The 26,050-nt window shown below is 34.4% G+C and overlaps 1 protein-coding gene across 1 annotated transcript; it reads right to left on the bottom strand.

The window, feature by feature from the left end:
- Window positions 1-1,688: 1,688 nt before the first annotated feature.
- Window positions 1,689-3,308, bottom strand: TUSC1 (tumor suppressor candidate 1). The gene has a single exon (XM_051961635.1). It carries the CDS (start codon window positions 3,206-3,208, stop codon window positions 2,486-2,488), a length of 723 nt encoding a protein of 240 aa, XP_051817595.1. The 5' UTR covers window positions 3,209-3,308; the 3' UTR covers window positions 1,689-2,485.
- Window positions 3,309-26,050: the final 22,742 nt, after the last annotated feature.

The following is a 26,050-nucleotide window of genomic DNA, read 5'->3' as shown; positions in this document are numbered from 1 at the left end:
TGGGCTAAACTGATTAGTCTTTAGCACTAAGACGGTACTTGGGGATAGAGGGTCTGTCTAAGGAGGCCCCAAACTGCCTAGGTCCAAAACAGAGAAAGTTAGAAGAACTCAGTAATCAGTGGCATCAGGCATGAAAGTTAGAAAACATTATTAATCAATCTAAGCAATTATAGTGGTCTCTCTCTCTCTCTGGATATATATATAGAATGGTTTTAATAAAAACAACCATTTATTTTATGGTTTTTAATAAGCATTTTCCATTCAATGTCTGAGTTCATCTAAAATGATAAAAATTAAAAGCCTAAAAAGTATCATAACCTGCAAGTATGTATTAACTATTTTTTAACTTGAGATATTATAGATCTACTGCCTTAACTCAAACTCTCATGGACTTCATCCCCTTAAAACATCTATTTTATACACTACTTTAATAATGAGATATTTTTACAATAAAGCAGTAGCATAATTAATCTATTTTAACAAATGTTAAAACTTTAAATATACATTATTTTCAAATTAATTTTAATTTTCAGCTATCTTTTAAAAATACTTTCCACAAACCATGCTTGGAAACCTGCGTAGTTTTTTAACAAATTTTACAAAACAACTTGATCACTAGGTAAGTTTGCTACTGGCAATGACTATTAGTTATATAGTAAAAAAAATATATATTATGGAAACAGAAGTATCAGTATTTAAATGGGCATGTGTTTCCCCCCCGAAAATTATTAGTCTTTTGTTATATTCCATGTTCTTCACCTATATAAAAGTGATAATACTAATTGTAATTAACTTTGTAAATATAGTAATGACATCCCTTGCTAACAGTAATCTTGTATGAATTCTAGTCTGAAAAGCAATGTTTTTGAAGATTTTTTCCTACAACATTTTTTCAAGATATGACTATTCTTATCATGATTATATAATGTAATTTATAACTTCTCTGGAAATTATTTAGGCCAAATCCTTAATTTTATAGATGAGAAAACAGACCCAGACTGGCTTATCCATAATTATATAGGCAGTCTCTATTCCAATGCTAGTTTATTTATTTTCTTTTTGAACCTCAATGCTAGAGTTCTTTCCTTAACTTCTTTTTATATGCCACATGGAGCAAAATTTGTTCCTGATTCTTAATCCAGCTGGAGTGGGATGGGAAATTAGTCTCATCATTTCTTGCCAAGAAAAGGTGATTTGAACAAGAATAGTCATGCAAAATGCTTTGAACTATATACGTGTAACAATTAACCACTAAGCACAAAATTTATGTTCATGGAGACATCATAAAAACTATACTATATAACACCAGAATTTTGAGATGCAATAATTACATATCTTCTCTCTCTGCCATTATAAAGGTTTTATTTACTTAAGGAAATGATTTCTTAATCTGGAATTGTTAGCTCAACCACTTTAAATGGTTTATCTATATGTAGCTTCCCAAAATTTTATATGCCATATACTTTCTTAATGTAATTGTTCAATTATACTTTTTGGTCAGTTTATGACATCTAGTTAAGAAGTCCAAAAGTTCTTGAATAATAACAAAAAAATAAACTACAATAGCTGCTAAAATATATTTTAAAAATCGATTTGAATATCATTTTTAAGAAGCAAACTTATTTTGGTAAAAATACATCTAAAATAAAGTACTACAAAAGTTAATCTATAAATAACAGTCCTGGAAATTTTTATCAATATACCAAAACTTTATTTAACTTGTTTTACTTATTCAAAAGCCCAGAGGCAAAAAAAATTAAAATGATAAGGGTAAATAAATCAGTACTAAACAGATAGAAGGCTGGAATCAAAAATAATACAAGAATGGATTACTTTCTATTAATTTTGTTAAAAAGAAAACAAAGCTCTAAGTTTAAATCATCTATTTAAATCTTGCCTACATTCACAAGAAATGGCTGGGCCTTTGATCTTTTAGAAAAAAATGAGTCAAAGACCAGGCTAAGCCATTGGAAAATAAACTAGTTACTTTCAAGTCTCAAAGAATCAAAATGAGGCAAAACAGAAGTCCTCAACAAAATTAAGTAGGGGTAGCAAGTAGGACATAGTTCAGTCATTAGGAGGCACAGTTTGGCATCCAGTTCTCTCACATGGTTTTGTGTTTGCTATTTTCTTTCTTTCTTTCTTTTGGAAGTAATTTCACCTAAATGCCACTGGCACTCGCATATGGCAGAGGCTAAGTCTCCAGCCTGTGACCCTGATTATGTGGCTTCTGCGAAGGCTTCCTGACCTGGTTCCAACCTAAGACTGAAGAATGAAAACTCCCTGACCCTGTGGAGGGGTAGGGGTGAGAAGAATAAGGAAATGTTCATATGCACAGCTCTCTTGCACTTTAACAGAGACATCCAAGTGTCCTAGCATAACAACAAGTGTGCGAGCCCGGGAGGCGGAAGAAGGATGGGGGTGAATCCCTTCCCCATTCCAGTCAGAAAAGCAGCCCCGCCTCTTGCTCTTTCAAGCCGCGTATTTAGAGAAAGGGTGCGGGGTCTGGAGCTTGGATCTGGAGCTGAAGCTGCCGTTCTTCCTCTTCATCCTTTGCCTCCATCTTCTGGGCCTGGGCTCGACGGTGCTGCCATTGCTGTTCATGGTGAAGCTGCAGCAGGGCCCTGCGGTACATGGCCTCCAGCATCTCTAGGCGGGCCCTCAGGGCCCTGGGGCTTCCCGGCTCAACAGGTACATTTCCAGCTCTCCTTCCTTTTGAGTCGGCTGTGACGCCCTGGGCGTGACCGCGGGAACCTCCTTCTTCCTCCCCTTGGTCGGGCTCACGGTGCTCCCCTCCTCCAGTCACGGTCTGAGGGGGTCGCATGGGCTCCCGAGACTGTTCTTCATCCTGCCGCTGCAGCGCCTGTCGGAAAAGGCTCCGATTCTCGCGCTTCAGTCGCCGATTCTCTAGTCGCAAGCGCCCGTTCTCTTCGCGCAGCCGCGCATTCTGCCGATCCCGCTCATCCCGCGCGCGAATAGCTTCCTGGTGGCTTGCGGCCAGGTCCGCGAATCGCTCCTCCAGCTGCTGGCGGGCACCGCCCGCGCGGCCTCTCCAACCGCCGCGGCAACAGCAGCCGCTGACGCCGGCCCCTCCGAACGCCCGGGCCAAACGCTCCTGGCCACGGCCACAGCTAACCCCTCTATCGCCATCGCCATCGTCGCCGCCGCAGCCCCAGCGCCTGGCGGCGGCACCACGCATGCGCCACATCAGTACAGTCCCCAGCTGCCTTGCCCGCCAGCCCTGCTGGTCGGCTGCGCGTGCCGCCGCCGCACACCAGGGGAACAGGAGAGACAGCTACTGCCGCCGTCGCCGCCCAAACTATGGAGGAAGAGGTGGTGGCAACCGCGGCTTCTAGCGTCTGTTTCAGAGAAGCCGATTCTCGGCCTAAGGCGTGTCCCGTCTCTTTGAGATACGGTTACTCCCTTGGGCCGTTTGCGAGTTTGGGGACTGACCCCCGGACAGGACCGACCCGGAGTTGCCTGATGATTCTCAGCCGCGCATTCCTCAAGACAGTGCTGCTGTTGGAGGAGGCGGCTGCCCTGGAAGGATTGGTTAAACCAGCCCGCCAAGGGAGTGAGGCCTTGACATCGCAGCAAGCCACCCGGATGAGCACTTGCAACTAAGTTGCATGTACGCGAGATAAAACAAGTACACACACACTACACACACGCACACACACATACACGCACACAAAAAAAGGGAAATCTTAAAAAAAAAAAAATATATATATATATATATATATGTACAGTCTAGCTGATTAAGCGACACATCGAGGAGGCAAAAAAAAAGGGAAATCTTTAAAAATATATTTTTTTATGTATATATGTACAGTCTAGCTGATTAAGTGACACATCAAGGAGGCGGGGCTACTAAGTGGCGCATTGGAACCTGGAGTCAGGGAAGACTTCATCCTGGGTTCGAATTTGCCTTCAAACACTTGTCTATGGCTCTAGACAAGTCATTTGACTCTTTTTGCCCCAGTTTAAACATCTGTACAAAAATGAAGGGAAGGAATTGGCAAACTGTTTCAGTATTTTTGCCAAGAAAACTCCAAAAGGCTTCATAAAGAATTGGACATGATTGAAAAAGACTGAACAATATCAAGGATGAGGTTCAATTGAGTCATATTTAAAGTAGTTGAGGTACATTAATAGTTTGCTTTTAGAATAACAAAGGTCTGCCTATTTCTAAATAAATGGTTTTCCAAAGGTTCGTTGAAAAATAAGTTTTCATTTCAATAGATTTTATAAAAGTCAAATAAAGCTTTTATTAAGCTCCTACTTAGAGACAATAATATTAGAGACAATAATAATAAATAAGAAACAGATAAATTGGAAATAATGAGGAGAGGGAAGACACAACAATTAAAAGTGACCTTTAAAGATTTTTTTGAAAAAGTGAGATGTAAATTGAGAGGAAGAAAAACCAGAGGTGTAGACAAAGAAGGAAAAATATTCCAGACCTGGGTGAAACCAATGAAAATCCCACAGTATCAGAGATGATTATTTTTTGAGGAACAATAAGGAATACATTGTCAGTGAATCCTGGAGAAAGAGATATAAAAAGAATGGAAAGGTAGGAAGAGACCAATTGATGAAAGGCTTTAAATTAGCCAAACATAAAATTTTATATTCGAACTTAGAGGAAATGGAAAGCCATTGGAGTTTATTGAATAGGGAGAGGGAGAGGGAGGAGCAGAAAGGCAGCTAGGATTTACATCACAAAAATTTGTGACTAAGATCTCTAGACAAAAGTTTTAATAACCCACCATATGTGTAATCTTTTAAGTGCCACTGACCTCTAGGAGAGGGCCCAGATAAGCTTTAGAGGATTGTTTTCTGACAACCCCAGAAAGTACTGAAAAATCTCTTGTGAAACATCCTCATTTCATGTTCATAACTTTCTCTTGCAAATTTCATAAAATGAAAGTTATGTTGAAAGGGTGAAGGAAAATGGAAAAATCCTTGACATAATACATCTCAATGCCTCTATCCAAAGAGCCTTAGTCACTTCTGAGTCAGTTTTGTCTTTCTCTTAGGTTTCTTTGATTTGATGGCTCCTGAATTTCCAAACAACCACATTAGATATCTCAAATATTACACTCCACTCAACTTCTGCTATAAGGTTATGTATTACAACATTCTTAGCTGGGAGCATTCAGTATTTTTGTCAGACTAGGCTTTAATGAAATTTTTTTTCCTTCTTACTTTACTTCCTTCCCACTTCCCCTCCTCCCTTCCTTCTTTATTCCCTTCTTTTCTTCATTTCTTTTTTGTCTCTTTTTTCTTTCCTTTTTCTTTCTTTTCTTCCTTTTTCTTTCTTTCCTTCTTTCCTGCTTTTCTTCCTTCCTTCCTTCCATCCTTTTCTTCCTTCGTTCCTTCCTCCCTCTTTCCTCCTTTTTTTTTTTATCACTAGTACTGCTTTTCCCAATCAGCATTAATTATCAACTGTGTGTCAAACACTGTATTTAATACAGTAAGTTAAAAATGTATACACACATACACAAAAACAAAAAACTACAGCTCCAATTCCCAAAGAGTGCTATATAATAGAGGTGGAGAGTATTTAAGTAACTATGTAAAAGTAAGATATATACAGACTAAATTGGGGATAGTAACACAGTGAAGGCAAGACAGGAAAAGAATTTTTTTTTAAACTTCTGTTCCAACTTTTCTCCTCCTTCCCTCGACTCCCTCCCTTAGATGGCAGGTTAAATATGTTAAAGTATATTTTAAATACAATATATGTATACATATTTATATAGTTGTCTTGCTACACAAGAAAAATCGGATTTAGAAAGAAGGTTAAAAATAACCTGGGAAGAAAAACAAAAATGCAAAAAACAATAGCAGAGTATAAATGCTATGTTGTGGTCCACACTCATTTCCCAGTGTTCTGTCTCTGGGTGTAGCTGGTTCTGTTCATTACTGATCAATTGGAACTGATTTGGATCCTCTCATTGTTGAAGATAGACACTTCCATCAGAATTTGATCCTCATATAGTATTGTTACCATGAATAGTGATCTCCTAATTCTGCTCATTTCACTTAGCATCAGTTCATGTAAGTCTCTCCAAACCTCTTATGAATTCATCCTGCTGGTCATTTTTTACAGAACAATAATGTTCATATATCACAATTTACCCAACCATTCTCCAATTGATGGGTATGCATTCAATTTCCAGTTTCTAACCACTACAAAAAGGGTTGCCACAAACATTTTTGCAAATACAGGTCCTTTTCCCTTCTTTAATATCTCTTTGAAATATAATCCCAGTAGTAACACTGTTGGATCAAAGGGTATGCACAGTTTGATAACTTTTTGAGTATAGTTCCAAATTGTTCTCCAGAATGGTTGGATCTGTTCACAACTCCACCAACAATGCATCAGTGTCCCAGAGGAAAAGACTTCTTGATGAAGGTGAGGCTTTAGTTCAGATTTTTGAGAAAACCAAAGAAGCTGTGAGTGAGGCAGAGATGAAGGAAAAAATTCTGAGCATAGGGGACAGTCAGTAAAAATGCTAAAGTTCCTTCTAAAAGGGAACGCAAGAGGCCAGTGTTATTGACTTACAGAGCAAGAGAAAGAAAGTAATAAGAATACTTGAAATGTAGAAAGTAAAGTTATGAAGGATTTTAAAAGCCAAATGATTTTATATTTGATCCAGGAAGTAATAGCTACTGAAGTTAATTTTAGCAAAGTGATAATGGTTACTTTGGGAAGATCATTTTTTGTAAAAAAAGCTGTTATGTGAAGGATGTAGAAAAATTTGAGGCAAATAGACTGATCAGCAAGCCATTGAAGAGGTCTTATTCCTGAGATAAGAGGGCTTGGACCAGGATAATTGCGGTATCAAAGGAGAGAAAGGGCTTATAAAAGATTTAAAATATAGAAACACAGGACAAGCACTGATTGAATTTAGGGAATTAGATTGAAAAGTCAAGAATAACATCACATGTGGGAATCTGAGTACATGGAAGGATGACACTCCTTACAATACTAAGGAAATTAGAACGGAAAGTTTAGGAGGGATGAGTTCAGTTTTAGATTTTGAGTTTAATATGGCTAAACTGATTCTCCAGTATCAAATAAAAAATCCTCTGTTTGACATTAACGGCCCTTCCCAACCTTTCTCCCTCCTAATATTTGATGACCGTGTCAGCACCCTGGATACCTTAGAATCAGCCGGAGTCAGGATAAGCAAACGTCCTTAATCTTTATTCTTGGTCTTTAGAGGAAGGATTGAATTGGATGGAAGCAGAATCTCTGCAACCTTCCTTCTTAGTCTCCCACCCAGAAGTGACCCTGGCTAGTTTTACTCCACCCCTTAGTCCTTCCTGCAATTCTCTGTATACACCAATTATCAAGCCAGCACAGGATAGTGGGAAGGGCTATTTCCCAAGGATATGCTTATAGAGTATTGCCCAATTGATAATTAGCTTTAATTGCTTGGTTGTCCAATTTCAGTGCATCGACTTGAGTTTCAACCCTTTACACTAATGCATTTCCAGAAATGTATCCTATCCAGTGACACTGACTGACCACCTTACTATTCCATGAACAACACAGTCCATTTCTCAGAACATTTTTCTATGACTCCTTTCTCCCCCATATCTGAAATGCTCTCCCTTCTCATTTTTTTCCCTTCTGCCTTCTGTCTTCCTTGGTTTTCCTTAAGTCTTTCCTAAAATCTCGCCCTTTACAATAAAGCGTTTCTCTTTTAATTCTATTGCCTTTCCCCTCTTAATTTTTCCCTGATCAATATGAATATTGTACATATTTATTTGCTTTTTGTGTTTCCCCATCATAAGCTCTTTGATATCAGGGATTGTCTTTTGCCTTTTTAGGCTGGAGTGGGGTTGAAGGGAGGTATTCATGGAGCTCAGCACAGTGTCTGGTAAATACTATACATGTCTTAAATGCTGATTGATAGACTATGTAGTAACCAGTTCAAGATGTATCCTAGGTAGTTGGAGACAGCCTCCACAGTTTTTCATCTTTAAAAGCTGATCTACTTTTCTTTGCAATCAATTTCTAAAGACATTGTTTCCATTCTCTCTTGCCACAATTTCCATTGATTTCTGGTCTCACAAAAGTTTGCTTTAAGTAGTAAGTCAAGTTGTTTCAAAGCCCCAAAAGATATCCCCACAACAACTACATACACAAATAGGTTGACCACAGCTATCAATGATTTTTGTTCTTTTGATGCCAAATAAGAGGATCTCTTGATATAGGGCACCCCTACTTGTTAAGAAGCCAATAAATACTGAACTTTCTTATGAAATAGCTCTTCAGAGATTCCTTTGAATCTTTAAGCTTATTCATATGCCTTAGGCTATAAGCAACCCTGTTATTTACCGAAGATTTAAAAGTGTAGATAGTAGATTGAGATTCTGACTTCTCTAAAAATTCTTGGTTCTTTCCCTTCTAAAAAAACAACACTTAGAAAACAGAAAAGGGGACTAGGCATTTCATTTGCCTGGAATAATACATACTTTTTCAGGTTGATGCAAGTATTATTTATAATTTCCTATAAAAAGAAAATGCATCTTCAGAGTCTGAGATGTGAGAAATATATATATCCATCCTTCCTTGCTGCTCCCAACTCTACAAAAAACTTTTTCTCATACTCCACATTTGATAGTAGAAACCCTCTTTCTCACTTTTATTCCTCCATAAAATGTTTTTAGAGGTTCTGGGGAAATAGTATAAATTGACAAAGCAAGATCTAGTAAAGATCCTCAAGTTGTTTGATGCATTAATTGTACCATTTTTCTATCCATGATTACTCTTTAACCTAAATTTGCTCTTCACCTTAGAGGTAAAGAAGGAACAGAGATCATTAATCTATTTTTTTCACCATCTCCTTCCTCAAATAAATTAAAAAGTATGACCCATTTTATTGTTCAACCAATATATTCATGCAATAAACTTTTATTAAGAAATAAAAAAAGAATACAGTCTTGTTGAAATCAAGAGAGGAGAAAAGTTTCAGTAAAAGTGCTGGTAAAAATTATATTGTAAGTGGGTGAGTTGAGAATGAATGAGCAGGGGGAAAACTGTAAGGTATTATCTTTTCAAAAAGTTTAGATAGATGGAAAAGAGCTTGAAGAAAACTAACTTAATATGGAAGACTCTAAGAATATCTTTTCAATTACTTCTGTATAAAAATGATTGACTGACTGGAGTTGTCTAATACACAGAAATACCAGTAGGAGAAGTCCCCAGAATGAGGCTGATAATTCTTTCCTCAGAATTCTAGGAATAATCCTTAAGATCTTCCTAGTTGTTCTAAAGATTTTGCTTTAAGCCCCATTCACATGTTTCTTCTTTAGTTTCTATCATGAGAATTATTCTCTAATATAATTTGCTATCTCCCCAATATCATTTAACTGATAGTTCAATAACATCAGTAATCAAGCAACATCACTGTATCCAAACAAAAATTCACTGAAATAACAAACTACAAAATCAAAAACATTCAACAGAGAAAATGCAATGTACAAAAATATCCACCAGAACTGAAGTACACTTCCTCCCCTATTTCCATCCTGGGGGAGAATGGATTCCCAAAATGTATTGCTTTTTAAAAATATGTTTTAAAACTCATTTTTAAAAACTTAGTTCCACATTCTCTGTTTTCTTGTCCCATCCATTGAGAAGGTAAGCAATATAATATCAGTTAGACTTATGAAGTCATGCAGAACATATTTCCATATTAGTTGCAAATATAAAAAGGAAAACAGTGAAAAAAGTTTGCTTGAGTTTGCAATATGACCATCAGTTTTCTTTCTGGAGTTTCATAACATTTTTCATCATGAAATCTTTAGAATTGTCTTGGATAATTATCTTAATCAGAGTAATTAAGTCTTTCATAGTTGCTCCTCTTTAATAATATTGTCAGTGTTTACAATGCTGTCCTGGTTCTGTGCACTTCACTTTAAATCTGTTCATATAACACATCCAAGATTTTTCTGAAGCATCCTATTCATCATTTTTATAACACAATGTATCCCATCACAATCACATACTCAAAATTTCTTTAGCCATTCTCCAGTTGATGGGTATACCCTCAATTTCCAGTTATTTGCCATCAGGAAAAGAACTGTTACAGATATTTGTGTACAAATAGGTCCTTTTACCTTTTTTTCTGATCTCTTTGTAATATAGAACTAGTAGAATTTCTATTCAACTGATGTTCACAATTTTGTAACCTTTATGGCCTAGTCTGAAATTGTTTTCCAGATGATTGGACCAACAACACACTATCTCCCTGTTATTTCACATTCCCTCCAGCATTTGTCATTTTCATTTTCTGTTTCATTAGTCAATATGATAAATGTGGGATGGAAGTTCTGAGTTACTAAAGCAAAGTTAAAATTTGCCTTTCTCTAATGATTTAGAATATATATTTTTTCATTTCATTATTGATAGCTTTGATTTCTTCTGAAACATGGCAGTCAGGATGTTTTTAATCCAGAATTTATTTCTATACATTTTGGTTCTTATATATTTATTTAGCTAATTTTTCTTAGAATTATGAAAATGAATTTAAAAGGATATTATTCATTGTCCTTCCTATCCTCCACTCTATCCAGAATAAAATAACAAAGGCACTACAGGATTTTAGTCATGCAAGTCTTGATTAAACTGGATGTTTCCATCTGGGGAAAAGTATTTAAAATGTAAAAATATGTGATCTTGTAACTTACACAAGTGACAATGCAAGATAACTATGTTATTGTAATTAAATTTTAAAATTGGCATTTTGAAGGCAGCAAGTTATAAAAGAGTAAAACTACCATATTTCAGAGCAGCTTTTGACAATCTTTCACCCAAGTATTGTGGATAAAATAGATATGTACCAATGTCTGATAAGTACATTTAAGGTGATTTCAGCACTGGTTTGTCATTAATGTCTCAAAAACAAATTGTAAGTTTCTCTAGAATAGTATGCCAGTATACCTTGGACTCTATGCTCTTCAATTTATTTTATTTTTAACTGGTGACCAGATGAAGTTCTAGAAGCTCTACTTAAACAAATTGCAGATGTTAAAAACTGTAACAAATAGCTACAACACTAAATCACAGGATTCTAAAATATTTTGACAAACTAGATTATCTGGTCTAATCCAATAAGATTAGGTATAATGTAGATAAATGGTTTTTTTTAATTACTTTTAAATTCACATTAGATCAAATATTGTTATCATTAATAATTAATTTAATCAGTATTTCTAGTTTTCTCCCCACTGCTTCCATGTGAGAGAACTCTTTACAACAAGATTTTTGGCCTTAGACTTCCCTGCTTGCTTTGTTTGGTGTAGTGGGTTTGGAGTAAGAAGACCACTAATTTTATGTGTGACATTGGACAAGTCACTTAACCTCTTTCGGTATTGGCAGTACCATCCACAAAATGAGACCTGAGAAATATATTCCCTCCCAGATCTAAATCTGCTTTCATTTGATCCTATACTTCATACTTTTGTTCTGTTAGGTGACATATTCTTTCCTTCTGATATCTTAAATATTCTGCAAAACCCAAACCCCATATATTTTGTTATGGGAGATTATTGTTCTGTGGTAAATGATGAGCAGGATGCTTTCAGAAAAAAATAATGGAAAGTACTCCATGAACTCAAAGTGAAACATACTGTATACAAAGTAATAGCAATATTTTGGGATGACCAGGTATAAAAGACTGCTATTTTTAGCAGTATAATGATCCATGACTACTATGACTTATGATAAAAAATACTACCCATACCCAGAAAAAGAACAGATTGTGTCTGAATACAGATTGAAGCATACTCTTTCTCTTTTTTAACTTTATTTTTCTCATCTTTTTTTCCCATTAAGGTAAGAGATCTGTTTTCTTTCATAACAGAACTTTTATGGACATATTTTGCATAACTTCATATGTGGTTTCTTAATTGAGGGTAGGGAGAAAGAGAGAACCTGGAACTCAAAAGTTTTAAAAACAATGTAAAAATTTTGTTTTTAAATGTAAATGTTTTAAATGTAAAATATTAAATAAAATTTTAAAAACCCTCAAACCCCATCTCTTTTGGGAAGTTTTCAATTACAAGTGATTTCTTCTTTTGACTTCCCATAGCATTTATACTCTGCCATTCATGGAGCTCTGCCTTTTTTTTTTCAGTTGTTTTGTGTTTCATCTTATCTGTCCAACCAGATTGTCCATTCTTTAAAGCAAGGATGGTATCTTGTATTTTTGCCATTTTAACAATACCTTCAAAAGTTATCTCCTGGAGAGACAGATAGGCACACACACACACACACACACACACACACACACACACACACACACACACATATATAAAGAGAGAGAGAGAAACAGAGACAGAAACAGAGAGAAAGAGAGAGAGAGAGAGGCAGAAAGAGAGAGACAGAGAGAGAGACAGAAAGGCAGAGAAAGACATTACAGTCAGAAAGAGAAAAAGAGAGAGAGGGAGAGCGAGAGACAGGTAGAAAAAGAAAAAGAGAGAGGGAAAGAGAGTATGTTTATTAAATATACTGTCATTGTATCTTTGAGAAGCAATCTTGGAGTGACAGTTTAACTGTCATTCTATAAAGAGGTAGTAAGGAAAATGAGTTTAACTGTCATTCTGAATTGACTGTTAAGGACTAACAAAACTTATTTCCTGAGAGAATTAAGTCTAATCTATATTGTGTGAAGAAATACAAAGCTAATTTCTTGAAAAAAGATTTTAATTGGTATTCCGAATTATGTGATTATATTTCCAGAATTGAGAATTCAGTTACTGTGGTTAAAAATCATTTTGACTTATAATTTTTCTCACAGTGTTTAATATTATAAATAAGTATTTATTCTTGTTTTATTGTTTCTTTATTAATAGTATAGCTGACCTAGAAGATTAGAATATTTGAGGAGAGGAGATAGAGAGAGAAAGAAAAGATAGAGAAGGGATAAGGAGGAGGAGAGAGGAGGAGAAATGGTCAGGGAGAAAGAAAGGAAAAATTATGGGAAAAGAGGATTATCTTACCAATTTAATAAACTGGGATGGATACTCAGCTAATAGTTTATTAATGAAGAAAATGTAGCAATTATAGGAATATGGAAATATAAGAACATTGAGATTTATTTAGAAATTGAATGAGAATAAAACAAATTAGCAAGTTGAAAAATGACCACCCTACTTAAGGTATTCATGGAGGTTGTAAATCCAGATATGCCAAATAAGATATGCTATAATGTAAAATTGTTGCAATTGTAAAATTATTGCAACTCATATGCAATTATGTAAAAGAGACTTGGTCTGATATATTTGGAAGAAAAAATAGTCCACCCTTAAGTTTAAGTTTATAAATCACTTTTGATATATTGACATATTTGTTCCCCAAAAAGGAAAAAAAAAAAGGAACCAATAAAAAGTAGCACAGTTAAATGGTTAAAAAAAATAACACAGTAAATAGCAGCCACATCTGTTTTTAGACTTCTGCTCAACCTGAACCCTAAACTACTTGATCTACTGCCCAATTTGGGACCTTAATTTAGGGGCCTTAGCTGGAGGCAAGACCTAGGAGAGAGGGTCTGAAGTAAGAATAATTTGAAGCATTGTTTTTTCTGCTCACAGTTCCTACTGCACCAAAATATATAAATAATTTGATATTTTACCTTGAAAAAGATTTGATGTTTGCTTGTGGAAATGGGTGTTGGACATTTTCAAAACACATTATGACAGTTGCCTATATGAGAATTGTGCTCAGAAAGGAATAGTAACAAGCAGAATTGCTCTTGCTAAATAAAAAAAATCCTGATTCCTCAGTTTCCAAATTTATATTTAATAGTGATTGGGAAACAAAAGATAATATTTTGTAGCAATGGTAAAAACAAAATCATTATGTTTTATTTAACATATTTAGCATATATGGGACTGCCTGCCATCTAGGGGAAGGGATGGGGAGAAGGAGGGAAAAAGTTGGAACAGAAATTTTTGCAAGGGTCAATGTTGAAAAATTACCCATGCATATGTTTTTTGTATATAAAAAGCTATAATAAAAATAATTTTAAAATCCTAATGTTTTAGTTAGGGCTTTTAGAATTACAAAATCATTGATAATGATGTCAACCCCCACATTTGGGAATGATTTATCTTCTTAGGAAAATGATATCTTCCTTTCAAAACTTTAGTTTGTATTTCCCTTTTACTTTCCTGTCTTATTCAATATTTCTGAAATTAAAATTACTTAAATTAGGATTATTAAATATGCTCTTTTTCTCTTTATTCCTTTTTCTTTTCCCTTCTATCTTGTCTCATTTGCATTTCTCTCACCTTTCTCACTTTTGCTCCTTACTTTTTTGGCCCAGTTGAATGCACTTTAAAAGTCTCTTTTTCTCATAATCCCATCTATCATCTACAATTGAGTAATATTTACTTTTGGTTTCCTTTAGCAACAAATATTCATTTTTCTTTTTTCTTTCTTCCTTCTAATAAACTACATGTAATTTAGTCTCCCATTCTTTTACAATAACCTTATTTAACCTTTTTCTGTTTTCTATGCAGTTATATGTGTGTATACGTATGTATGTATGTACGTATACAATATAGAGCAATGGAAAATATAAAAGCTTTGTTGTATCTTTTCCATTTATGTTGTATCAGGATTGTAGTTCATCTTCACAGCTTTTCTTCCCTTTTTTTGTTATTGTTGTTTATTAGTTCTTTTAGAGGTCTTTTACTGCTAAGCTTAAAACTCCTTGAGATCTCAGTGCATGACATAGCTCCCTATTCTTATATCTTTAAAAATGTATGAGACCGGTGCTGATCATTGTTAATATTATAAACGCTGTAATATAGTAGCAAAAATGTAAATGAGAAGGAAGTTACACTTCCAACTGCAGGGGAAAGGAACCTCATAGAGTAGGGCAGCTATTAGGGAGAGCTTTGAGACTCAATCACCATGGTGAGAAGTTTCACTGAGCTAGTACTTCAGAGTAGTACTTTTTTTTCAAATAGCAAACTGAGTTCATTGTGGGGAGATAAACTAGCAATTAGATGTAGTATGACTGGTGTCAATGATTTAAAATTTGAGTATTATATAGAACAACATAATGGATAGAATGCAGAGCCTGGAATCGGGAAGATGAATCTGGAAGATTCATGAATGTGGCCTTAAACACGTAGTTGTTGTGTCACTATGGACAAGTCATTTAAACCTCTTTGCCTCAGTTTTATCTTCTGTAAAATGAGCTAGAGAAGTAAATCGCAAGTCACTGCAGTATCTTTGCCAAAAATGAATGAAGTCATGAAGAAACAGAGGCAACTGAACAACAAAATTATATAGTATAAAGGACTAAATAAGGAATTCCAGTATTAAGTTCAGGCACAGGATAATATGTCTGAAATAGAGACTTTTTGTTCAACATGCTACATAAACTTCTGCAGCATTCTCTGTGACTAGATGAAATAATTCAGGCTTCAGCATGACTCCAGGATTCAGGACACTGCATTATAAATGGATACTTTATAATTTTAAAATAAAAGCAAGAAAAATTGGCAAAATTTATATTCTTGAGAATGTAAAGGCTTTTGAAGTGAAATTATTTACCCTTTTTCTTCCTGGATACTGGGTGACTAGGGTCCATATAACTTCTCTCATGGATTAAAATGTGTTCCTGGGAAGCACAACCCTTCTCTAGAGAGCATGGTTTTCTAAGATATACACTTTACTTGAAAGAAATATATGGGATCCAATTACTTTCTGCTACCTCAACATCATACTTTGACGTCTTGGCATCTACTTAGTATCTTGTTTCAGGTTCTGCACAAAACACCTTTGAACCTAACCTAAGATTAGATTCACCTATTTTCCTAATTCAGCTGCCTTCTTCCTACCTATCCTTCATTATCAACAGGGACAAATCAAATGGATGAAGAATCCATACACTGTGCCCTTTTTTTTCAAAACCAGGCTAGACAGGAGTGCATATTGACCTTTCTCCAATCTTTTGTTTCCTTTTCCTTGATCCTGACTAATTGCCCTTTCAGTCTATTAAATTGTGATCTCTTTGAGTGCAGGGAATATTTTTTGCCTCTTTTGAATACATAGTAGGTAATGTTTATTGACTAATTGGTACTTTTTTCTTCTATGCTGTATCTTCCACTCTGAGCCCCACTCCCAACTCCCAGGAATAATCCTTTTATAAAGTAAAGGGTTTTAGTTTATAAAATTCTTAATTAAAATTTTGCTTCTTCCATTTTAATTATTTGTAATCACTAGTCCCTTAGATATTCTCATCCCTTGATATGTCTTTGTTACTCAATAACAAGAATTTTGAAACAATATTTTTCTCTAACCCTTCAAAAACACAAGAAAGTTGATTTTAAGATTTTTCTTGTTGTCCCTTGATTTACCTTTCTTCTACTCCACAGGTGTAAGTGGATGCCTATCAACTAGCCTGATGACTTCTGGACTTTAGATTCATTTGGATTGGAAGAATAATTTCAAATAAACTCTATTATTGACTTAAGATTTTCACTGAGGATTAGCTTTGAAGAGTGCCTTATACTGCTAACCTTTGCTTTTGGAAGATCAAATATCTATTTCCTTTTTGTCTTTATATAAGAAATAATTGGAATTATTGAATTAATTTTTGGTGATAGCTAAAGTACTTTTTCTTTTCTTGAAAATAGTTTCTTGAAATATTATTTGATATTAAAATTCTGAAGTTTATATACTATGTGTTTTGGTGATTAAAAGTTGAGGTTTCTTTTTTGATAATTGTTGGTTTTATTAATAAATATTTTTCTCTCTGTTTTTAATACTTCTAGTCCATTTTCTTGTATTTCTTATGTAGTAGTATTAAATTTTGCTGCTTTTCTTTTTGGGAGTAGATACTCATGCTTTTGTAGTATCTCTGAGCAGTCTATCCTCAAAGTCATATGTAACCTCACACTCCCTCTATCTACTTCTCTGGTGGTCTAGTGGTTAGGATTCGGCATTCTCATTGCGGCCACCCGGGTTTGATTCTTGGTCAGGAAACCTTTGGTATATATAGCCCAGCCTCAGTGGGAGGTTACAAATGGCGTCTGAACAGGGACAGGATTGGCCAGGTACCTCATGAGTTTGACTGGTCCATTCATGGGAAGGGAGATGAGACCCCAAGACTGATAAAGCATGTCAAAAGTAAATGTGACATCACAAGAAGAGGCAGGAAGTGGAAAAGAAGCAGGAAGTAGATAGATTTACAATCAGAATTAGGATGTATGTTACAGAAGGCAACAAATGAGGAAACAAGGATTTGGTGTATTTGATAGCCCTCAGGAAAGAACATGGGCTGCCCATTAAAGTGGAAGAAATGTAAGGAGTTGGAAGAGGCAGTTAACTCATGTAGAATCTCGGTATGTTAAGGAGCTAAATTCTGCCTTACACCTGGGAAATCTCTGCAATGGATGATTCTGTTTTCAGATTTAGCAAAAAAACAAAAAACAAAAAACAAAAAACAAAAAAAAAAAAAAAAAAAAAAAAAAACCAAAAGACCTTTGCAAACAAGGCCTAGATAAACCTTTACCTGATTCTGTGGCTTGCCCACAGGTGGCTGTTGAGAGGTTAGTAGGTAAAGGAGAAGCAGTTGGTGGTCTTATCCAGAAATTAGCTAGAGAGAACACTAATAATGCCCATTGCCAGAAAGCCATGCCCTCCTTAGATAAGGACATAATCATTGAAGAGATGATAAAAAGATGTGAGAATGTTGGCACCGCGGTCTTTCAAACTTGAGCTCGCAAGCTCCTATGTCCGGGTGCTTTGTTAAATAAGAACTGCTTGACAAAGCAGTGGCCGAGACATCCACAGGACTAGAATTAGGCATAATGGCAATCAGTAATCCCTGAGGGAGAGGTTTTAAGTAAGGATTGCCAGACCCTGCAAGAAAAGGTTCAACAGCCTCAATGAGAGACAGGAAGGCAAGAATGCATAATGGGTCAGGGTATAAGTTTGCCCATGATCATGCCCAGTGACACAGCTTTGCAACTTAGAAAGCCAGATGGTGGATGTGGACAAAAGTCTCACAGGATAGAAAACTAGATCCTATATAAACAGGACTTCAAGTGTCAGAAAACATTCAAAAGGTCATTTGGAAGGATGAGGAAGAACATTGCCAAGATCCAATCTTACTACTTTGGAGAGGACTGGAATATTTATGTCTTGCAGGTCTTGATCCAGGCCATTGGATTTCAGAAGGATTCCAGAATTCCAGAAATACCAACCACTTGGTCAACCTGAAATCACCAAGACCTGATTTTTTTTAAAATTTTTAATAGCTTTTTATTTACAAGTCATATGCATGGGTAATTTTACAGCATTGACAATTGCCAAACCTTTTGTTCCAATTTTTCCTCTTCTTCCCCCCACCCCCTTCCCTAGATTTCAGGATGACCAATACATGTTAAATATGTTAAAGTATAAATCAAATACAAAATAAGTATACATGTCCAAACTGTTATTTTGCTATACAAAAAGAATCCAACTCTGAGATATTGTAAAATTAGCCAGTGAAGGAAATCCAAAATGCAGGCAGGCAAAAATTTAGGGATTGGGAATTCTACAAGCCCTTGGACTAAGATTCATTTATCCCATTTCACACCATCTTGGTGGCAGGCTCTCCTCCTTCATTTTCTCCACTGAAACCAAGACTCTGGAAGGCCTTTAAGAAAGCTAGCTGAAGCCCCAGGAAAGGAGACAAGACTTTGAAAGAGATAATAAAGGATTTGAACTTTAACTCCTGCCTACTCTTGTGGTGATTACTGAACTGAAAAGAAGGCTGCCACAGAGACCCCCAGAAAACTGAATCAAGAAGACTACAACTAATGAAGAGAAAATTAGAGCAATAATTGGAAATTATTTGCCAAACTTTATGAAAATAAATTCAATAACCTAAATGAAATGGATGAATACCTACAGAAATATAGGTTGCCAGATTAACAGAAAAGGAAGTAAATGGCTTAATAGTCCCATCTTAAAAAAAAAAAAAAAAACAATAGAACAAGCTATCAGATAGATTTACATGTGAATTCTACCAAACATTTAAAGAATAATTAACCCCAATACTATATAAATTATTTGAAAAAATAGGAAATTAAGGAGTCCTACCAAATTCCTTTTATGATATAGACATGGTGCTGATACCTAAACCATATAGGATAAAAACAGAGAAGGATAATTATAGACCAATCTTCCTAATGAATATTGATGCAAAAATCTTAAATATTAACAAAAAGATGGCAGAAAATCATCCCCAAGATAATACATCATGACCAAGTAAGATTTATACCAGGAATGCAGGGCTGGTTCAATATTAGGAAAACTATTTGCATAATTGATCAAATTAACAAAAACCATATCATCATCTCAATAAATACAGAAAAAGCATTTGATAAATTCTAACACCCATTTCTAATAAAAAACACTTGAGAGTATAGGAATAAATGGACTTTTCCTTAAAATATTCAGTAGCATCTATTCAAAACCATCAGTCAGATTCATATGTAATGGGGATAAATTGGAACAATTCCCAGTAACATCAGGAGTGAAACAAGGTTGTCCACTATCACCATCGCTATTCAATATTGTATTAGAAATGCTAGCTTTAGTAATAAGAGATGAAAAAGTGATTAAAAGAATTAGAGGAGGTAATGAGGAAACCAAATTATCACTCTTTGCAGATGATATGATGGTATACTGAGAGAACCCCAGAGAATCTACTAAAAAGCTGTTAGAAATAATCCACAACTTTAGCAAAATTGCAAGATACAACATAAATCCACATAAGTCATCAGCATTCTTATATATCACTAACAAAACCCAACAGTTAAGAGCTACAAAAAGAAATTCCATTTAAAATACCTGTCAATGATGTAAAATATTTGGGACTCTTATCTGGCAAGGGAAAGTCAGGAACAAAAAGTCAGCAAAACTACAAAACACTTTCCACATAAATAGATCTAAACAACAGGAAAAATATTAAGTGCTCTTGGATAAGCTGAGTGAATATAATAAAGATTGCAATACTACCTAAACTAATTTATTTATTTAGTGTTATACCAATCAAACTTCCAAGAATCTTACTGATGTAGAAAAATTAGCAACAAAATTCATCTGAAAGAATGAAAGGTCAAAAATTTCAAGGGAACTAATGAAAAAAATCAATTAAAGGTGGCCTAGCTATACCAGATCTAAAATTATATTATAAAGCAGTGGTCATCAAAACCATTTGGTAGTGGATAAGAAATAGCCGAGTTGATCAGTGGAATAGGTTATGTCCACAGGATAAAACAGTCAAGACCCATAGCAATCGAGTGTTTTTTACAAACCTAAAGACCCCCAGATTTGGGCGATAAATATTCACTATTTGACAAAAACTGCTGCGAAAGTGGCAAACTATATGGCTGAAACTAGGTATTGACCTAGTATAACACTGTATACAAAGATAAGCTCAAAATGGGTTTGTAATCTAGGCATAAAGAATTAGAATTAGATTACAAATAAATTAGAAGATCATAGGATAGTTTACCTCTCAGACCTTATCAGGAGGAAAGAATTTGTGACCAAAGAAAAACTAGAGATCATTACTGAACAAAAATTAGAAAATTTCAATGTATATTATGTCAAAAAGTTTTTGTACAAACAAACTAATGCAGACAAGATTAAAAGGGAAGCAATAAACTGGGAAAACATTTTTACATTCAAAGGTTCTGATTAAGCCCTTGTTTCCAAAATATATAGAGAATTGACTCTAATTTATAAGAAATCAAGCATTCTCCAATTAATAAATAGTCAAAGGACATAAACAGACAATTTTCAGATGAAGAAATTGAAACTCTTTCTAATCATATGAACAGGTGCTCCAAATCATTATTGATCAGAAAAATGCAAATTAAGACAATTCTGAGACAGCACTAGACACCTCTCAGATTGGCTAAGATGACAGGAAAAGATAATGACAAATGTTGGAAGGGATGTGGGAAAACTGGAACACTAAGACATTGTTGGTGGAATTGTGAATGAATCCAACCATTCTGGAGAGCAATTCGTAACTATGCTCAAAAAGTTATCAAACCGTGAATACCCTTTGATCCAGCAATGTTATTACTGGGCTTATATCCCAAAGAGATCTTAATGAAAGGAAAGGGGCCTGTATTTGCAAAAATGTTTGTGGCAGCCCTTTTTATAGTGGCTAGAAACTAGAAATTGAATGGATGCCCACCAATTGGATAATGGCTGAATAAATTTTGGCATATGAATATTATGGAATATTATTGTTCTGTAAGAAATGACCAGGAGGATGATTTCAAAAAGGCCTGGAGGCCTCTGGAGAGACTTATGAATTGATGCTAAGTGAAATAAGCAGAATCAGGAGATCATTACAGAGAAAATTCTCTCACTCCCTCAGGAGGGGAAAGGGGAAAGAAAAAGGGGTTGGCTAAGAGAAGGGAAAACAGAAGTATTAGGAGAAATGTATAAGAAAGGGGAGGTGCTGTAATGAGAAAGGGCTGTTTGAGAAAGGTGGTGGTCAGAAGCAAAATACTGGGGAAGAAGGAAAGGGCAAAAAAAAGAGAAAAGCATAATGAGGTAAATAAGATGGCAGGTAATACAGAATGAGTTATTTTAATTGTGAATGTGATTAGGATGAACTCTTCTATAAAATGGAAGTTGATAGCAGATTGGATTAAAAGCCCAAATCTAACACTATATTGTTTATAAGAAACATATATAAAGCAGAGTGATACATACAGAGTAAAGGAAAGAAGAAAATCAAATTGTTACTCTCAAAAATGAAAATGGAGAACTTTCCACCAATGAAGAGGAAATATTGATGCAAAAAACCTTAAATAAAATATTAGCAAAAATATTACAGAAAATCATCTACAGGAAAATAGACTGTGACCAAGCAGAAATTCCTGGAATGCAGGGCTCGTTCAATAATTGAGTATATCAATAACCAAACTAACAAAATCTTATGATTCTAACAACAAATGAAGAAAAAGCATTTGATTAAGTCCAACACTTATTCCTATTAAAAACACTAGAGAGTATAAGAATAAATGGATTTTTCCATAAAATGACTAATAGCATTTATTTAAAACCATTAACAAGCATAAGTTAATGGGAACAAAGTAGAACAATTCTCAATAAGATCAGGTATAAAACAAGGTTGCCCACTATCACCATTACTATTCAGCATGGTATTAAAATGTTAACTTTTGCAATAAGAGAAAAAGATTAAATGAATTAGAGTAGGTAATGTAGAAACCAAATTATCACTCTTTGCAAATGACATGATGGTAATCTTAGAGAATACTAGACAATTAACCAACAATTCATAACTTTTGCAAAGTTGCAGGATACAAAATAAATCCACATAAATTATCAGCATTTTTATATGTTACCAACAAAGTCCACCAGCAATACAAAGAGTAATTCCATTTAAAATAACTGTTGATAATATTAAATATTTGGGAGTTTATCAACCAAGGCAAAGTAAGGAAATACATGAACACAACTACAAAATATTTTCCACACAAATATAGACCTAATCAACTGGAAAAATATCAAATATGGTGGACTGAGCTAATATAATAAAAATGACAATACTACCTAAATTAATCTACTTATTTAGTGCTATACCAATCAAACTCCAAAGAAATTATTTTACAGATCTAGAAAAAATAACAAAGTTCATATGAAAAAACAAAAGGTAAAGAATTTCAAGGGGATTAATGGAAAAAATGCAAATGAAGGTGCCCTAGATTTGCCTTCTTTTATAAAGCATTGGTGATCAAAACAATTTGTTCTGGCTAAGAAAAAGAGTAGTTGATCAGTGGAATAGGTTTGGTTCACAGGACAAAATAGTCAATGACTACAGTAATCTAGTGTTTGTCAAAGCCAAAGCTTTTGGGATAAAAACTCACTAACGACTACTGAGAAAATTGGAAACCAGTATGGCATCAGAAACTAGGCACTGAACTACATCTAACACCATATACCAAAATAAGGTTTGAACTGGGTTCGTGATTTAGACAAAAAGAGTGATATTATAAGTAAATTAGAGAAACATAGGATAGTTTATCTCCCAAATCTGTGGAGAAGGAAAGAGGTCATTAATGAACACAAAATAGATAATTTTGATTACATTGTTAAAAAAAAATTTGTATAAACAAATGCAAACAAGATTAGAAGGGAAGCAATAAATTGGGGAAACATTTTTGCATTTAAGGGTTCTGATAAAGATTTCTAAAATATATAGAGAAATGACCCAAATTTATAAGAATGCAAGACATTCTCCAACTGATAAATGGTAAAAGGATACGAACAGACAATTTTCAGATGAAATTGAAACCATTTCTAGTCATATGTAAAGGTGTTCTAAATCAGTATTGATCAGAGAAATGCAAATTAAGATACCTCTGAGATACAACTATATATCTCTTAGATTGGCTAAGATGACAGAAAAAGATAATGATAAATATTGGAGGGGATGTGGGAAAACAAACACTATTATACATTGTCAGTGGAATTGTTAACTGATCCAACTATTCAGAAGAACAACTTAGAACTATGCTCAAAGGGCTCTCAAACTGTGTATTATCTTTTTATCCAGCAATGTTTCTATTGGGCATGTATTCTGAAGAGATCAGAAAAAAAGGCATATATGCAAAAATGTTTATGGCAGCCCTTTTTGTTAGGCATCTATTCAGCTTCCAGTTTCTTGCCACTATCAGTTAGAGAATGGCTGAATAAGCTATGAGAAATAAATGTTATCGAATATTATTGTCCTAAAAGAAATAATCAGCAGGATGATTTCAGAGAGACCTGGAGAGACTTACATGAACTAATATTAAGTGAAGTCAGCAGAACCAAGAGAACTTTGTATACAGCAACAAACATATTATACAATGATCAATTCTGATGGATGTGGCTCTTTTCAATAATGAGATTATACAATCCTATTTTAATGATCTTGTGATGATGAGAGCCATCTACATTCAGAGAGGACTGTGGAAATTGAGGGTGGATTACAGCATACTTTTCACTCTTTTTATTGTGGTTTGCTTTAATCTTTTTTTCCTTTCTCGTTTTTTTAATCATATTTTTCTTATGCAGCAATATAATTGTGTGTGTGTGTGTGTGTGTGTGTGTGTGTGTGTGTGTGTGGTGTGTGTATATACATGCCATCTATGGGAGAAAGCAATGTGAAGGGGGGGAACTGGAGTACAAGGTTTTTCAAGGGTTAATGTTGATAAACAAATTATCCTAGTATATGTTTTGAAAATTTAAAAAAAAACTTCAAAAAATGAAAGAAAACAAACAAAAAAGGAATTGGCCTGAATCACTTCACTGATGAAAAGAGCCATGTCCATAAAAATTGGTCATCACATAATCTTGTTGTTGCTGGATACAATTTCCTCTTAGTTCTACTCACTTCACTTAGCATCACTTCATCATTTCTGAAATCATCCTGCTTATCATTACCATAACTTATTCAGCCATTCTCTAACTGATGGGCTTCCACTCAGTTTCCAGTTTCTTCCCACTACAAAAGGGCCACCATAAACATTTTTGCATATGTGGATCATTTCTTTTTTTTTTTTTTTGATCTCTTTAGAAGACTAGCCAAGTAGAGACTAAGTGAGTTCTAAACTTGTAAATAGACTATTTAGATTTCATGGAGAAAATTCATTTGAATTTTTTCTCTATAAAAAAGAAAATTCTCAAGTGTACCAGTCTTCAGATTTGTCCCAGCTTAATCAGAATGATCTCTGTGAGTATTTTGACATGCTTGAATAAAATAATTGCAAGTGATCCACCATGTTTTGATAACATTAATTTATGAAAATATCAATCTCTGACCTTAGAGAATTTGCATCTAGTTATTCTCTGAAGATCTAGTCATCACAGCTTTCAATTTCATGTGTTACTAAAGTTTTGTCACCTGGTATATTTGCTTTCTACACTCTATAGCTAACATATCTTTGGGGTTTAAGAAGAAGAACTTAATAAAGTAGCTAAGTCATTATTCCACCATGGAAAGATTTTTAATTAACACTAAGATTATGGCTGAACACATTTCCCATTTTTCTCAAGTCTAAATATATATATATATATATACATACACACACATACATACATACACACAAGATTAGAGTAAGAAAATTAAGTATTATAGTAAGATTTTTTTTCAATAATGAGAATTGGAACACACAACTTTTTTGTTTTGTAGTTAACATTTAATTTTTGGTTTTATAGTTAACATTAAAATTGTTTCTATGTAAAGCATTTGATATAAATGAATGTGCTATATTTATCTTTATATATGTGTATATTTTATTATAACTTTTTATTTTCAAGATATATGCTTGGGTAATTTTTAGGCATTGATTTTTCCCCTCCTTCTCCCGACCCCTCATCCAGATGGCAGGTAGACCAACACATGTTAAATATGTTAAAGTATATCTTAAATACAATATATGTATACATATCCATACAGTTATTTTGCTGCACAAGAAGAATCAGACTTTGAAATAATGTACAAATAACCTGTGAAGGAAATCAAAAATGCAGGCAAAATATATATATATATATATATATATATATATATATATATATATATATACACACATATAAATATATAAAATATATTACCACATTTGGACTCAAAGATTATAGTTTCTAGTGTGCTGCATGAGAAAATAGAGATAGTGATAAAGAAAATAAAGATGGGAAGAGCAGCTAAGTTTTTACCAAGTGTACATAGGGAAAGTTTTTTCTAGCAAAGATACAATTCTGAGAGCTTCGAAAGTTCAGTTCATAAAGCCAGAGGTGTATTGAAGGAAGACTTGGCAAAACCTTACAAATCTATATACAGACACATACACATAATATACAAATATACACATTAGATGCATATCACACAGATATATGAGCAAATAAGTTTGTGTGAATTATTTGGGATAGGCAGTCATTTAGACTGTATCATGTGTACTTCTACTGACATGTTAGGGAAGTAATGCTGTA

Source organism: Antechinus flavipes, chromosome 1, assembly GCF_016432865.1.
Source record: "Antechinus flavipes isolate AdamAnt ecotype Samford, QLD, Australia chromosome 1, AdamAnt_v2, whole genome shotgun sequence".
In the NCBI taxonomy this organism is placed as follows: domain Eukaryota; kingdom Metazoa; phylum Chordata; class Mammalia; order Dasyuromorphia; family Dasyuridae; genus Antechinus; species Antechinus flavipes.
Note: the sequence above shows the minus strand (reverse complement) of the source record. Positions and strands in the feature narration are given on the sequence as shown.

Excerpts from the sequence above, each read along its gene's own strand:
- TUSC1 (XM_051961635.1), bottom strand. The coding sequence starts at position 3,208 with ATGTGGCGCATGCGTGGTGCCGCCGCCAGGCGCTGGGGCTGCGGCGGC.